The sequence below is a fragment of the Triturus cristatus genome, chromosome 6 (assembly GCF_964204655.1).
Source record: "Triturus cristatus chromosome 6, aTriCri1.1, whole genome shotgun sequence".
Classification (NCBI taxonomy): Eukaryota; Metazoa; Chordata; class Amphibia; order Caudata; family Salamandridae; genus Triturus; species Triturus cristatus.
In genome coordinates, this window is record NC_140589.1 from 1,805,334,010 (window position 1) to 1,805,350,649 (window position 16,640).

The window sequence follows — 16,640 nt, forward strand, 5'->3', positions numbered from 1 at the left end:
GGTTGAGGCAAAGAGGAAATGGATTATAATTTGCAATAAAGGCAGCCGGAACTAAGTAATATGAGTGGAGAGGGCTGTCTTTATCAGGTCTGTTGGGATAGTGCTGCTGTCTAGACGATCTAAATATAAATAGAGGGAGCTGGGTCATCTTCAGCCGTTAGCTTGTTTGGGTGACCCCACTTTAACCATTGCTTTGGCATCCATGGCAACTACATTCAGCCACCAGGGTCTTGAGAAGATTGCGCGTGCCTTGCGGCTCCCGGTCCCCTGGGTGCTTGGCGGCTCTGGCAACCGCCAGACATTTATTCTACTCGCAGCCAGAAGGGACAAGAGATTACACCTTCTCTCGCTCTCCCGAGATATCTATATCACTCACAAAACGAGAAGGACACATACATAAGACTAAATCAGACTAAAAAGGGAGGGGGAAAGAAAATGAAAAGAGGAAAGAAGACTGGCCCACTTAGCTCCTGGTCATAGCAACCCAAGTTGATAACCAACAAAGAGACACACTCAACCAATTTGGGGAAAACCTTTGGGTTTTTAAAAATAGCCCATACTCATTAAATAGTGGCATGCATCATCATAGGGCCGCTGACACCCTGGCGCAAGCCAACGTGAGGGGGAAGCAATATTATATTGAAAGAGAGTTATGAAACTGAGTTATTTCAAAAGAGCGAAGTGCAAGTGCGAAAACAAAATGAATTAAAACTGTCTAGGTGGGTACCTGCCTATATTTTATTATGGGCCCCACTTGGCAGGATTAAAAACATATACTAAGCGGGTATATGAGAGAACCAATGGCTCCATTACCCTGTCTGCTGTACCGGCATGTTTCAGCCTATTTCAATCGCCCAACAGGTTCAAAGGACTTCCTCAGGAAACAGATCCTTTATGGTTTGGAACACTCCCTCCTCGTCAATCACTATATTGTAGGGAGAATATATGGCCATAATTGCCCTTAGTAGACACACTTCAAAGGCATACCCGAGCTTCATTGATCATAGTCCAAACCCGGGGATAGAGTGGGAACATCGCCCTGTAGTCACACTTTCGTCAAGATGCAATGTGATCTTGCGAGCCACTCTGCTCCCTCCGACGGCCTCTTTTTCTTTCCCCCTCCCTTTTTAGTCTGATTTAGTCTTATGACATTGTCTTCCAGGCTTGAGAGTGGAGAAAATTTGCAAAGTGATGTTGATCTTGAAAGTGACCCTCGGTTGTGCTCTCTTGAAGAATCATGAAAAGTGTTTGCACACCAGGCAGTGATTAATGCAGAGTGTTGAGGAGGATGTGGTGACACAATCTGCACTACTTACGTGAGATCTGTGTGGAATCTGAAATTGATGCTAAAGTGGAGTAAGTAAAAGCTGGCAAATATCTTACAGTTGCAATCGGAATAATATTAAGGTGCCAGGAAAGAGATGTTTTTGGACAGAAAACGTAGGTCAAGTGTGCGTCTCTGAAAATCCCTTGTTACGACACTTAGAAGGAGTTCTTCAACTTGAAATGCCATAAAGTAACAAGATATAATTATATTTATAGAGGAAAGTGACGTTTATGAAGATTGTGACTTAGTGGGGCTGACTGAGTAAAACAGCTGAAGAGGGCAGAACATTGATTTTAAAGACCTACAGAATTATACAGAATTCTAAGGTTACAGAAAAGTTAAGATAGTGAAAACAGTTTCAAGCAGGAGGTAGAGGTGGCTTGATTCAGGGATAAAACACATTGGCCGGCTGGGCTGAGATGATTTCCTTGACATATGAACAAAAAGGACGTTTTCTGCGACAGAAGCTTTGTGATTTATATTTTTTGATCCTGAAGACTACCCGTTGTGATAGGAATCTCACCTGAACAATTTGGATAGAGTATATGCTATGTTATGTTATGTGGATTTGTAAATCGCAGCTCATCACCCACGAGGGTATCCAGGCACTGAGTGGGGCGAAGCCCCGAGAAAGGTATAGACTATTTGTATAATATAGACCATTAATGCTGACTTGCAATGGACACAAACAAATCCCGAGATCGTTTGAGTGCTTCTCTCTTTAGTTTTGAGGTTATAAATTGTATATTGTTTTTTCCAATGGGTAAACCCAAAGGGGAGCAAGCCCCGCAAGAGCGAATGTCACATTTATGGCTGGTGCCGTGTGATTGTGCGACAGCTGCCGGGGTCGTTTTCTGGTACAACAACACAAGCCGTTTGCTAATGTAACTGGCAGGTAACAGGTACCTGTTCTGAAACCATGTATATAAGTCGAATGTGATTTTCCCAAATAACGTCTGTGACGTGGTATCCTTTAAGACATCTCAAAAATAATATCTTATCAACACTTGCCAGATTGGAATAACATCTTTCATGTTGCTCAAACTGAGTATAAACCACTTGTGATGGTAAGTACAAAACTCAAGGTGCGATAGGACACCTTCTGTGCTCATTGGCAACTATATCTTTTCTCAAACCTAACAACAAATGAAAAGCCACAATTTTTATGTTTTTAGCTATTTCATTTACCATTTTTAAATGCTGCTGTTGCTTGGCAATTTCCACTTAATTCTGAAACAAAATGACATCTATGTAATTTATACAGTGAAACAATAGAGCATGTTCCAGATTTACTAAAGCCCTGAGGCAGGACAAGGCTGAGAAAAGTGGTCAAAAGCAGTGTATGGTATTTACTTTCCAGCCCAAAGGGCATTTGAGCTGAAAAGGAGTCATTTTCTCAATCCAAAAAGAACTTTGCACTGAATGCATCGCTTTGCATCGAGGCTGCGTTCCTTGGGTGGATCAGCGCAAACGGAGGTCGTGACCCGAAACCATGATTTACGCAGATAACCAGATCAGACTTTGCATCAACAACTAATGCCTCATTAAAGCAGGCACTAACTATAAGAAAAGTTTTTATTTCTCAAACAAGAACCTGCACATTGAATGTGTGCTGAAGTGCACAGCACATTGGATCCTTCTATCATAGGAGTTTGTAATGGAGAGTTACTCTTCCAATACAGATCCTATGCTTGACAACGCACAGCCATCTCTGGGAGGCTGTGTGTAGTGCAAGGCAGCCTTTAAGAGCGTCAGCCCAGGGAATGATAGCAGCAGCCAGACAATCTTAATAGATACATCTCTGTGATGTGTTTCCTCTTTTGCACAATGCAGCTCAGTAAGTTGGGTTACAGCTCTGCGCGGCATGAACGAGAGGTTCGTCCAGGCCCATAGTTTAACCAGTTGGCCAAGAGCTACTCAGGAAAGAGGAACAATAATGATACTACTGCACGATCATGTTAGTTGCAGAACTCAATCCATGAATCAATGTGGATTTATAAAGCACAGCTACTTCCCCGCCAGGGTATCTAGGCGCTGAGATCCAAGCTGCTTGGGGGCATCAGTTGAATAGCCAGGTCTTGTGTCCCCTTCTGAACTCCTGAAGAGAGGGTGAAGTCCGGCGATGGGTCGGGAGGCTGTTCCAGGACTTCGCAGCAAGGGAGTAGTAGGGGTGTCCTCCGCTGCTGCTTAGGCGGATGCGGGACTGTGGGCGAGAGAGGGAGGCGGATGGCAGGAGTCTGGATGGCTGGTGCAAGCTCAGGGCGTGGTTGATGAATGCTGGCGCTTGGTTGTGCAGGGCTTTGTAGGCGTTACCCTACCAACCACCGAACGAGGAGGCTTCGTAGGCATGAGTCTAAATCAAGAATTGGCATCTATTGTGGACGGGGAGCCAGTGGAGAGTCTTCAGGTGAGGGGTGATGTGGGTCCTTCTCCCCACATCCCCTCTGCCATGACCTTATGCTAATATTTAGTTACAAATGTGTCTACCTGCAAATGTGTAACATTTATGGACACAGTTACTCAGAAATTCATTAACCAATATTGTTAGCATTATGTTGGTGCTAAGAACTGTTTTATGGAACATGTTTTAAGACGTGTTTATATGTTTAAGGCGATTAGCAAATACAGCTATTTATGAGTTTTACAGTTTTTACCAAGTATTTTATGATCTTGATGTGACTAATCCTGTTTAAGTCTGGTTTCATAGAGCAGCTGTATGAGTACGCATTGTTAACAATTCCTTAAAATGTACATAGTGTGGGCTTTGGTTCAACCTAGAGGAGTACTGCTCTTTCACCTGAAACTATTGGTTATTGGTGTATCATTTCGCCTTCCAGGAAGAGCTCCCATTGCAATGCATGAGGGACTATTTCACATCTGAAAAGTGCACTTAGTCACCACAATGGTTATCATCACACTCAATTCTTTATCTTCGATATTCATTCTATACAGAATACTCTATCCCAGCACTGGCATAGCCAGTAGTGTCTGCTTCAATGTGATAAAGAGCCTTTGTGCATGCAGCGTATATAAACAGCATTTGTGAATGTCTATGTTTATATGTGTTGGCACAATAAAGCTAGACCAATTGAGGAGACCTATTGGCTTTGCCACTGCTGATTTTTTATGAGAACCTGGCTTAGAAGAGAACTAAAAGGAGAATGATCCTATGTTGTGTTTTAAACTGTGCCAGTCTCTGCTATATAGAGATATTTATTATCTACATGATAAAGATACCACTAGCACTTTAGTATCCATGCTTGGCTCGTGAAAAGACAGAATGCAAACTGCAAAGTGCAAAGACTGTCCTGTGGCTTGAAGATCTAGGGCAGACAGCAGCTGAATATTGGGTCATGTGAGTGAAAATATAAGGTTTGTGGCTTGAGCGCGTGACACAGGAAAAAACAAACAAATAATGGGGAGGAGAAACCTGTGCGCCACGACCCTGGAGAAGAGAGGATTGGGAAAGATGTGGGGAGGTGGCCACTTGTCTCTTGAAGGAAGCCAATCCCAGATGCTACCTTGCTATATTCATTAAATATTGACGTGTTTGGTACTATTTCACATATGTTTATAGTTGAGCTTATGGGTTCCATTACTATGGACCAATATAACATTTTGCTATATTAAGATAGATTGAGAATGTGGATTTGGAGATGGTTGCCACCAGTTGGTGGTGGGTGAGTCTGTCATCTTTTAAGATGCTTCTGTGTATAAATCCCTTAAACTGTGAGTAGGTCGCGTTAACCTCTCCTGAGGACTTCTGGGTATTCCATCCTAAAATGGCAGAGAGATTTGTGGTGTAAAGAACTTCAGCCGCATTAGCAGGGAAGCTGAGTAACATGGCAGTTTTACATCTCTACCCATTTCTGGGGCATGAATGAGTGTTTTTTTATTTTTTATTTATTCTGCGCCTGACACTAAAATGAAACATAGCAAATGGGTACATAGTTCTTAGAAGGCCCTGGTCCCCATGCAGGGTGCCACCATTGCCAGGTATGGCCTGGGTAGTGGTAATGGAGCAGGGTAGCTGCACTTAGAGACTTGTAGGTAGTTAAAGGAGGAAGGTAGCTGGTTAGTGATAACAGGGGGTTGTGGGTAGTTAAAGACTCAACCCTTCCTGATAAACTTGGGGACTCCTATAGAAAGTGCATGCCATAGGAACAAATCCAGCACCTTGAAGCACCCGTTGTACATTTTTGGGGTCAAAACGGATACATTGTAGAATAATTCTTTGTGGCTAAATTCCAAGAGTCCCACTTATTTTCTATAGAATGTATTCCATTGTCGCCGAAATGAGGTAGTAGGCAAATATATTTCACTGATACATTTCCTATCCATCCCATGGAACTCCAATGTGCAATAGGTTATTTTTATGGTTTTCTTTTTTTTTACCAAATACCTTTCTGTAAAAAACTAATGAATTGTGAGTTGTAAAGTTCTTCAGTGCAAGGGTTTATAGTAAAGTACATACATTTTAGTGATTTGCTTGCAAATGTATTCTCCAGAACCTGTAAAAAATCTGTACAAAGCCGGTGTAAAATGATTTACTTGGGACAGTGCTTAATTTGAGCCGGTGGCTTCCGGTGCTCGGCACCGGCCCTTATTTGTCAACACTGGCGCTTGTGACAGTCTGCCACGAAGTGGCTCTGTATAGCTTATTTAGACTTGACCACAACAGCAGTTAATTATTACTTAAACATACAATTAAAATGACTATTACCGTCTGCCCAAGCCAGTCTTATAGCTTTGGGGTTCTGGAATAGTCCGAATCGCCACGTTTGTAGGAGTGTGAAGGTTAGTAGTTGTGTTGTTGCTACCAGTGGCAGTGCTGGGAGAGGCAATGTGTGGTGCGAGCTGCAGGGGCCTCCTGGTGATAGCCCTGGCACTTATTGATTTACAAATTAAGAACTGACTGGGGGGTTATGGGGAGCAAGAATGAAGGATGTCCGAAACAGTATTCTTGAATTTATGAAATGAAAGGGAATCATATAAAATCATGTTTCCCCTGTTTTCCCCTGTTGTGTCTGCGTTTGTTTTTCTGGTCGTCCTGATTTCACTACCAGGTTTGAACTTGTTTGCATTTTGGATCAGGAACTTAAATATATTTAGTGACCGGTTTACTAAAAAAGTAGCAAATCTACACTCCAGAAATGCTTCTTGAATGGATGCAAATGTACTGCTTTTTGGAATTCAGAAACATCGGCAGTAGTAGGCTTGGTTAGCTGGGCCTATCTAGGTTTCCAGGCGCACTACTGACAATTAGACAACCAAAAGGTGATTGGATGATCACAAATAGCCCACCCACTGGCTATCGATCGGGGTAGCATAGCCAAGCATGGTTTTCACCTGCTGAGCCACCCTAGGCAGAGGACCTGATTTAGGGTTTGGCAGACAGTGTAAAGGCAGACACGGTGGCAGAGGACGTTATGTTTTCCACCCTCCTTTACTCCGCCCGCCAAATTTAGACTTGTCCACCAGCCCTGTACACATCTCCATCAACTGACAAGAACTGCTGTCATGGCTGCTCCTATCAGTGTAGGAAAAGTTTTTTTTATTTTTGAAAAAACAAACCCTGAAACTGGAAGTTTGTTTTGGAACAATAAAAAAAGCGAAAGGCACTCCCACCATGGGAGTTTTCTCCCCCAGTGTGGCGGTCATTGTTCTTTTTTTATGTCAGGCCTTCAGAGAATGATTTACACTGATGCAGTACATTTTATTCCATCAGTGTAAAAATTACGGTCTGCTCACCCAACCCAAAATCAGGTGGGCAGTGCTTGAGTTTGGTGGGCACCGTTTCAATGGAGCACTTGTCCGCCAAACTCTAAATCAGCCCCAGGCCAACCTAATGCAAATCACTACTGACCGTGCTCCACATGTGAACAGTCCATCTCGAACCTTGGTCATTTCACCCATTCATCCTGTGGCCCCCTACTTTTTTAGTTTGGAAATTTGACATTTACCCACCCTCCCTCCCTCTTCCAGAATCTCACTGACTAAGCTGCACGCCTAAAATATTCCTGGGGTTTGAAGTGGCCAGAAATCGTTATATTATTGCTGTTGGTTTGGTTGCTTTTGAGAAATTGGTATGAATTTCTGCCAGGTACTAGTGAGCTGGCAACGAGTGAGTTTACTGTAAAACTGGTCTTGATCATCCTGTATGTGAATAAAGTCTGCAGAGGCAAGAAAGACAATGTATTACCTGCTCGTGGAGTCTGAGCTGCCTCGCAGGGCTGGGACCCGGAAGTGAATGTGTGGGGAAGCTGGCACCTCCCAAGAGGTGCTCTGTCTCATCTCTTGACCAACAATGCTCTTCACATTTACCAAACACACATAAGCACTGAATCCACATTTACTCACTCTGTTGTCGTTTTGTATCCAGGATCTTATGGTGTACTATGTGGTGTAATTTGGAGAAATATTGACTACAGTGGCCTGACCACTTTTTCTTATTAATTTACATCTGGGTTCACCTAGCAATTCTAACAGCCAGCAAGATGTAGTAGGCCCAAGGATAAGTCATGGGTAAGAATGTTAATTGAGCCTCTAAAAATGTCTTTAAATAATGAGAGCAAATTCTGACAGAGGTGATTTCCCTTCTCTGAGTGATACTGATTGTGGTGTTGTTGCAGATGAACCCGCTGTGCTGGAAACGGAAGACCTTGACCGCAAGGCCATGCGCCTGGGGGGTGGCCTGGATCCAGACACCATCTCCCTGGCGTCAGTCACAGCGGTTACCACCAATGTCTCCAACAAACGGTAGGCTCTTTTGTGCTGACTATACTCTTGACTTGCTCTGCCAAGTATATTGAATGTGTTTGTGTATTCAGTCATTTACTGATTCTGCGCATGTGGCTTATGTAGTGTACAGCATCAGACCCAAATGGAATATTAAACATGATTTGCCCTTCGGTTACCGATATGGGGTGTCGTACGGTTCCTACTAATCAAGTAAGACTGTGCGTTTGAACAACATATGTGTCAAATTGTAGAATATTTTAGCCCAATTCCTGGCTAGTTCACAGTGCACCACCTGGACTCCTAAACCTGACATGGTGCCTGATGGTGTCTGCAAACTTAGAACATGACCACTCTGACTCCCCAAGGAAATCTTGGAACCAGATCTACTCTTTCATGGTTACCTTAGGCATGTCCAAAGGGAGCCACAAGAAATACGCAAATTGGCATTTCAAACGTTTATTGTAGGAATTGTATTATTGTAGTAAAATGCATGAGCTGCAATTATTAGTAGAAGGAAACAAAGCTCTTTTACCAGCATTACTAGAATGGTAAAGAAGATGAGTGATTCAAACATTATGTGATTATATGAATATATGAAAATATATCATAGTAAAAATTCGACCTCCACTGAATCTACTATAGAGAGCGTAATAAGACGTGCATGCTGCGAGATCTCTTGGAGCAGCTTAACTCCCCATTTATCTGTCAGTTTCATCTATCATGAAGTCAGTCTGGTGTAGAACAGGCCGCCGTCCTTTTCAGAATAGTGATGGAAGTCAGCAGGACTGGTGATCAGGCACGAGGGAATGTCCAGGATAATCCATGGACGTGCTCCTCCAACAAGCCCAAGCTCAGAAGCAGTTTATATAGTAAAATTGGCTTGGTTCGCACTGTGTCTGAGCTCCTGGCTAAGCCACTGTTTGAACTTCCGATTCAGAGCTGTCTCCAAACGGACAACAACATAAAAGGGCAGCGAGCTCAGTGTACTTAATCCTTGCACATAATGTATAGTGTCATGATAAAATATTTACGGAGAAATATGCGTTGCAAGCAGAACCCTTTCTGAATAAGCTATGATGTACGTGCAAAGTATGTTAAAAGTCACCACTAAAAAGATGTGTGAACTTGTAAACATGGAAGCTATTGTGCACGGGCCCTGATTAAACCCACAACAGGGAGAAGACAAAGACATTATCTATTGTGCTGCATTATTATTCAGAAGTATATGTTATTATTGCTATGTAACACTTATGTAGTGCACAATTCATCATTAGCATGGCAAGGGGCTGACTTCCAACAGTTCACACTTGCCATCTCGGAGAGGAGTTGGAGTAGGTTTGCGGAGGGGTGCAATCACTATGGTGAGGGAATCAGAGCAGATAAAGTCTGCCAGGACCATTCGTTTGTTTTACATTTCATACCGACTAGTCTCTTGATTTATCCTTCCCCAACAATTGCTGCTTCTCTAATATTGCCAAAGTCCAGAGCCTCACCTGCAAACATCTAAAGAGATCAAAATACCCAACATGTCCCTTGTATTTTATGTTAAAAAAATTAATCCAATCCAATCTGCTTGTAGGGCCTCAAGCGTGATCTCACACTATGTCCATCCTTTTGTGCGAGAGGTATGATCATGTGCAAACACTACCCTCACTCACAAAGGTGTCTAGCGATTGGTTTCGTGAATAATTCAGTGAGGTGTACTCCCACTGCTGTAGAAGTACGCGTTAAGGCACTCGCATCACATGGTTAGGTGTATGTTTACCCAACGATGGAATGGCTGTGTCTACAGCTTTAATGATGAAACCAATGCACAGCTGCGGTTCTCTTGTATCCTGTGTAGTGAGTGTTGTAGTTTGACCAGTTAAAAATAGCAGTGATCAAGAGAGGATTGGCTGAATCACATAATGTTGCAGCTAAACTAGAAATAACATGCAACCGCCCATGAGTTTTGATGCAAAGCCAGCTACAGAGCATTGTAGACAGGGATTTGGACCAAACCCCTGTGTCTCTTCGAGGCAGGTGTAACAAGGAGAAATGTTTGCTAGTTTTTCTAGCTTTGCATGTGTGGCATATTACAGTACATGTTCAAAGCGAGATAAGCCTTAAAGCATAGTTTTTGTACTACAAGAGACCCCTACCTGTACAAAAACTATGCTTCAGACAACACAGACACCCTTGCACTGTAGAGCAAGGGTGTGTGCATTTGAGCACGGCTCCCTAAAGTACGCCAGCGCAGGGTCAGACGAGAAAAGCACCACATCTTAGTAGATATGGCGCTGCTCTGCTCTCTCCCATGTATGCAACGCAGTGCAGCAACTTTACTTGCTGCCCTGCGTTACATGACTTCTGTGTAGATCTAAGCCTTAGGGTGGGCTTTGGGTCCACCCTTAGCTTATGATTCAGTGGATTTCTTATGTTTCCCAGTTCCATGATCCTGATTGAGTGGATGTCCTTCCTATTCCTGTGTTTGTCCTACCCAAGGAGTATTTTGGTATCACCATGTTTTCATTGGCTGAGTAGTATCCTTCGACTGCTGACACAAGTACCTTGCTTTGCAGTGCATGAGAGGCAATTTTCTCTCCCTGCTTCCTTCTTCCTTCACAGCCCTCCACTTGTTCTTTACAAATTAATAAATCAACTCCCATTTCCACACCCAGCACCCGCTTGCCTCGACCACGCTCTGTCTGCTACCTGACAATAAAAATATAGCAGCAATCCTGGAGTACTTTTATTTAAGATTTATGAAAAACATTCCCTGCTACAGTGCATATGCATGGATAACTATCGTGGAATAGCTTTCATAAAGATTAAAAAACAAAATTTCAAGATGTCCACCATCCATGCGCATGCGGGTTAATTGACTTTAAATGTATTTTCTCAAGTTTTATGCAAACAGTTTATGCATGTATGAAATGCATGGTGACCTTCTTGACATGCTTTTTATTAAGCTTTATCTAAAAGTATTCCAAGATGGCCACCATGCATGCGCACGGATACGTACATACATGTGGACATCTTGAAATCCTTTTCATGAAGCTTAAGAAAAAGTATTCCAAGATGGCTGTCATGCGTTCACATAGGGGAATAAAAGCATTGGCAAATTCAAGATGTCTGTACATCGGTATCACAGTCAAGATCGATTTGCTTTGACAATTCTTCTTTATAATACATTTGCTACTGCAGTACTGGAGATAACAGCTGTCATTGATCCTTTATGTAATATTAATGTATCAATCCAATAGCCTGAAAATGTCTTTAACACTGTTAACTGCAGACCACACACAGATGTTAGATATGAGAGCTTAACCAACTGATCCATTTTTCTAGCTAAGTAGTTGATTGAACAGTGAATATTTAATCATGTGGTAGAAAATGCATTATATTGCACACAGTGGAGTAGAGACAACAAAGAAAAATGACCGCATAATTGATATTTTTTAGCGAGGCTTGTGGATTGTTCATATGAAATTGGCTTAAGGTGTAGATATACAGGTTACTCAATGTAGAGTGGCCATTATATAAATTCTGAAAGACTTTCCTACTCATTGCTGAATTCTCTCCAACCTGTACAGGTCGAAGCCTGATATAAAGATGGAGCCGAGTGCCGGGAGGCCAATGGATTACCAAGTAAGCATGCGTTGCTCACCTACACTTCCTTGTTTGTTGACTAGTGTTGCTGAGTGCATGATTTTCAGAGACATGTCCATTGGATGGGTAAACAAGACACACCTGGGCACTGATGAGCGTGTTATCGATTTCAGCTTGATCATTTCAATGGACAAACTCAGGTCAATCGTGTCCTTTCTCGACCTTCAGGAACAAACCTTGGTGACGGGTTATGAGTGTGGCGATTATATGCAGGGCTTGTAGGGTCAATGTTCCTCCATATGCAGCGTACACAACTGTGCTCTGTGTCTTCATTAGAGTTAGGGCGTGATTTAGACTTAACCGAGAAGGTAGTCAATCACAATGGAGTATCATCTCCACTAAAGCTAAGTTCCGCCAGCCTCATTTAGGGTTGGGTAGAAACTACTCCATCGCCTGCATACAGCTCTGATGGCCCGACAGAGTAAGGGCCGTCAGAGGTTTGACCATGTGTATGCCGGGCCTATATACAGTGGGTGAAAACATGGCCAGTTTTCACTGTCCAACACCGCCAGGTAAAACCAGGCAATGACAGGCAGTGAAAACTGCAAAATGACCCCCTCACAATGGGAGAAATCTCCTATGGTCTCTGTCTTCCAAACTTTAAATGCATTTACAGGAACGGTCGTGATGGTGGTTCCTGTAAATGAAAGAGATGTATGCTGGGCCGGTGGATATCTCAAAATTTGGCCGGCCTGTACACCCACAGAGCGACAGAGTACTTTACTCTGTCGCCCGACAGAGTAAATTTCTGTCCGCCAAACTCTAAATCAGGCCCTTAGTTTTGCATTTTTCCATTTTTTTTTGCAGTATTTTATATAGCGCAAATTTGACCCGAATCGGGTATCAGAGCTCTTTACATAGCACCAGTTACGTTACATGAGGACACACATTCATTTTGGTTAGGCACGGGGAGATGAAGTGATTTGACCAAAATCACAGGGTGTTCAGCGTCATTGCAGAGACTCAAACCCAGTTCCCCAGATTCGAGGTTGACCGCCCTAGCCGTTAGGCCAACTCCTCTCCCCTTTAAATGCTTAAATAGTCTGGCTTAATTTTGTTGCCCATTTTGGTATTAGAGATGGTACTATGAGCACATACAGAGATGACATCACTGTGAGGCCAGTCTCCAGATCCACAGTGGAACTTTAGAATGACTATGAACATGGCAAAATGTCCTGTCTTGCAATGGAGGAAACTGAACTGTGGAGGTTATATGACCCGTGGTATATGCTTTACATGTATGAAGTTGAGTGTCGTGTATGAAAGAGCATTTGCTAAATCTGCTTCTGTTTGTCATTACCCAAACCAGGTTAGCATCTCAGTGATTGAGGCGCGGCAGCTGGTGGGGTTGAACATGGACCCAGTTGTGTGCGTTGAAGTCGGGGATGAGAAAAAATACACATCAATGAAGGAGTCAACCAACTGCCCTTACTACAATGAGGTAGGACACCAACACTACTTTGTGAGACACTGAACAAGGTAGCACAGTTTGTGGCAGAAGTCCTACTGTTCAGATGTAACAAGGCATTGTAAATTTACTCTGAAATCCTCACTAATATCACCCACATTGTCACATATTTGATCCTGAATGTCACCCGTTTGGTGCCAATGGACCATCCATGAGCCCATCTTATGTGGATTATGACATTCATTGCTCCACTGTAGCTCTTGTTTATGTCCCATAGCAAACCCTCCTTCGCACCACAATGTCCAAGGCTTGCATCCAAAAGTTACATCTTCATCTCCGGTGCTCTAGCAATTTCTCAGTCAATGTAACACTCAAGTGTTGCGTAGCATCTGTTGTGAACCGTATTTTCAACGTTCCCCGCGGAAAATAGATCTGCTTAGTATTCCCTTGTGCATTTGACCTTAAACTAATTAAAAATACTTCACTCTGTGGAGGTGTGGGATTGGACTACACATGGTCCTACATCGGCATCTGCCTCTCTGACTGCACCTCTGTTGTGGGTCAAACTGGAACTTACAGTTGAGTTGTGACACCCTCAATGCTAAACTACCAAAGCCTCTGTAATAATTATGTTGGTACTCATTTTATCAACTTTTAAATGGTGATGGCCTGAGCTGGCCAGGTTGAAATATGAACCTTTTGCCTGAGGGTGTTCTGGACTGCAGGCGAGTGCTTGTGGGACCAGAGCAAATTCAGACTCATCGCTGGACTGATCCCCATGTCCCTTCAAGAGGAAATCACTGCGACCATCTTCCCAGGCACTGCAGACACAATAAAAAATCCCTAAACCCGTCAAAGCAGCAAAAGAGCTAGAGGTTCAGACAGCTAAACCCAAAATGTGAGTGTCACTGGAACCTGCTCCCTCTCTCCTTCCAATTCCAAGACACTCCTTTGAAATGACTAAGATTCAGTTTCAATTCAACTGGTCTTCTGAGTAATGTATGCCTCCCCCACTTCCAAAAGTTCTCTTATGCATGGTCTCCAACCTTGGCCTCCAGGAGCCATAAGACTATGCCTACATTTGAAGCACTGTTCAGTTTTGTATTGAAATACACGCTATCAGTATCATTCTCTCATACCTCTGGTGTGTGAGGTAGGCCGTGCCTCGAAAAAGCACAGTCGATGAATAGTAAACCTTAAGACTGGTCATAAAATGGAATACATTTTTTTTCTCTCCGCAGTACTTTGTCTTCGAGTTCCACGTGCCGCCAGATGTGATGTTTGATAAGATAATTAAGCTTTCGGTGAGTATTTGGGACAGAGTCTGCAGAATACAAAATACACCAAGTTGTGTTCCTCATCACATGTTATTTGTGGCACAACTAGTCACGCACACTTCATCATTTTATACCACTGATTAGAATACATAGAGAAATGTATGTTGATAGGAGTCTGGAGATAGTGAAGAGGAAGGTAGGGGGATCATGAGAGAGACTTGCGGAGCCCCCCGAAATGTGGAACATTAAAGATCAAATTGATGACTTTTTTTGGTTTCAGTCTTTATGCTTACAGGTGTGATGAGGATAAAAACTTAAGAGAACAAAACAAACACAAAGACAATTAAATAACACAGTGATCTCATTTCTTCTGTGATTTAGAGAAGCAAACAGCCACCTTCCCCAGAAAGACTGCAACGACCACAAGAACAGCCTAAATTAGTGTGGGCATACATCTGTGACCTGTGAGCCTTCCACAAACCTCAGCACACGTGGCTTGTACTCGTGCACCTCTGCAGTTCTGACCCATGCATAAAAATACTATGTAGCATCCCCCCCCACACCTTGAACATACTGAAATGTAACTAATATATGACATCAATGGAAAAACAGAAGAGTACAAAAATCCCTAGTATCTTCTTACTGTAAGAAAATGTAGAGGTTAGTATTACTTTTTTGACCAAGCGTTGCCAAGATCCTTAGAGAATCATATGAAATGACTAAATACAAGTCATGTAATGTGATGGCAGCTAAATCCCAATTAGGAGCGAAGAAGCATGAAGGTGAATGGATCCCTACTCCCATTTTGGGCTGGCATTCACTTTAGGAAATGAGGATTCCACCATGGTGCCATGGTCATCTGAAGATGAGGCCAGGCTGTCAGATTTACGGCTCAGATTACGCAAGCAGTAGACTAAGGGTTACTTTAACTTGATGGCCTTTTAGATATTTTATGCTCAAAAGCATTATCCCATTGCGGCCATGAAGAATGTACAAGGGAAATTAAAGCCCATACAACATCACAGCATAAGGTCATTGACTATGCTCCAATTCTCACTGGTTTCTTGTGGAGAAAGTAGAAGTTGCCTGTAGCACCTTATATTTTTACCTAATATTTTATCCCATTTTCTCAACGACTCAAGCAAATCTTCGCAAATCCTATTTGCACATAGACCTCTGAAGATAGTTAAATTGACCCTAATTCTAACATTTGTTAGCACAGGCAACATGCCTGGTACAGGCCAGGAATAGTCTGGAAAGATTTGCAGTATTCTTTGTGAATCAGGACACAGTTTTTTTCCATTCCTTGCTCTTATGTTTACTATGCATGTTAGATCTTGCCCCTGTGTACCCCTCCCGCCCCCCACAATGTCCTCAGTGGGTCTGTACAAAACAGTATATCCGACACTGCTTTATTACGAGACAGGGCATCCACAGAATATCTGACACGTCTCCTTTATCCGACAGGTCATCCATTCGAAAAACCTCTTGCGCAGTGGGACACTGGTGGGGTCCTTCAAGCTGGACGTGGGCACAGTTTACACACAGCAAGGTAGGTGGCTGTGGGGAGAAGGGCACGTTTTACCACATACTTTTGGAGTGTCCCCTGATCCAGATGTATTGGGAGGTGGTTAATGGCGTGGTTGGAGAAGTATGTGGGACTGCTATAGCACTATCTCCCAAAATATGCCAACTGAATATATGGGTGCCACAGATCTTAATCACATGGAGCAGCTCTGGGCTGTCACCGGCTTTATGCTGGCCAAGCATAACATTGTCTGCAGATGGGGGGTCTCCGAGCCACCAACCATAATCGAATGGGAACGAGATGTTGACTGGTGCATGTTGGCTGAATGAGCGGTTTATGTAAATAGGGGGTGCCCCAAAAAGTGGGACAAGATATGGGGAAAATGGAATGTACATCGAGTAATATCTGCACTTCCCCTTCGCTACAAGGACAAGGAATGGAACATCAAATTAGTTGATGTCCCTTAGACGAGAGGGGGGAGAAGGGTAACACGAAGAGGTCGCATGGTGGAATGTAATCAATTGTTCATGATCTAATGTGATGTATGGTCGTGTTGTTTGTCATTCTAACAAATGCCAATAAAAAGTTTATTTAAAAAACCCTGTAAAATCTAAAAAAAGAAAAAACAAGCTAGGTGGTGCGCCTGCCTCTCTCCCTCATGAGTTACTATAGCGGCAAATAATGCATAATCATAGGTCCGTTACTGTC

At 43.0% G+C, this 16,640-nt stretch overlaps 1 protein-coding gene across 11 annotated transcripts in view; it reads left to right on the forward strand.

The window, feature by feature from the left end:
* Nucleotides 1-16,640, forward strand: part of OTOF (otoferlin) — a 1,069,570-nt gene that overhangs the window by 782,154 nt on the left and 270,776 nt on the right. For all 11 annotated transcript variants that reach the window (XM_085613159.1, XM_085613153.1, XM_085613156.1 and 8 more), the window contains exons 7-11: nucleotides 7,960-8,086; nucleotides 11,644-11,698; nucleotides 13,029-13,160; nucleotides 14,369-14,431; nucleotides 15,872-15,956. In XM_085613159.1, coding sequence (XP_085469285.1) covers nucleotides 7,960-8,086; nucleotides 11,644-11,698; nucleotides 13,029-13,160; nucleotides 14,369-14,431; nucleotides 15,872-15,956 — 462 coding nt within the window. The remainder of the gene's footprint in view (nucleotides 1-7,959; nucleotides 8,087-11,643; nucleotides 11,699-13,028; nucleotides 13,161-14,368; nucleotides 14,432-15,871; nucleotides 15,957-16,640) is intronic.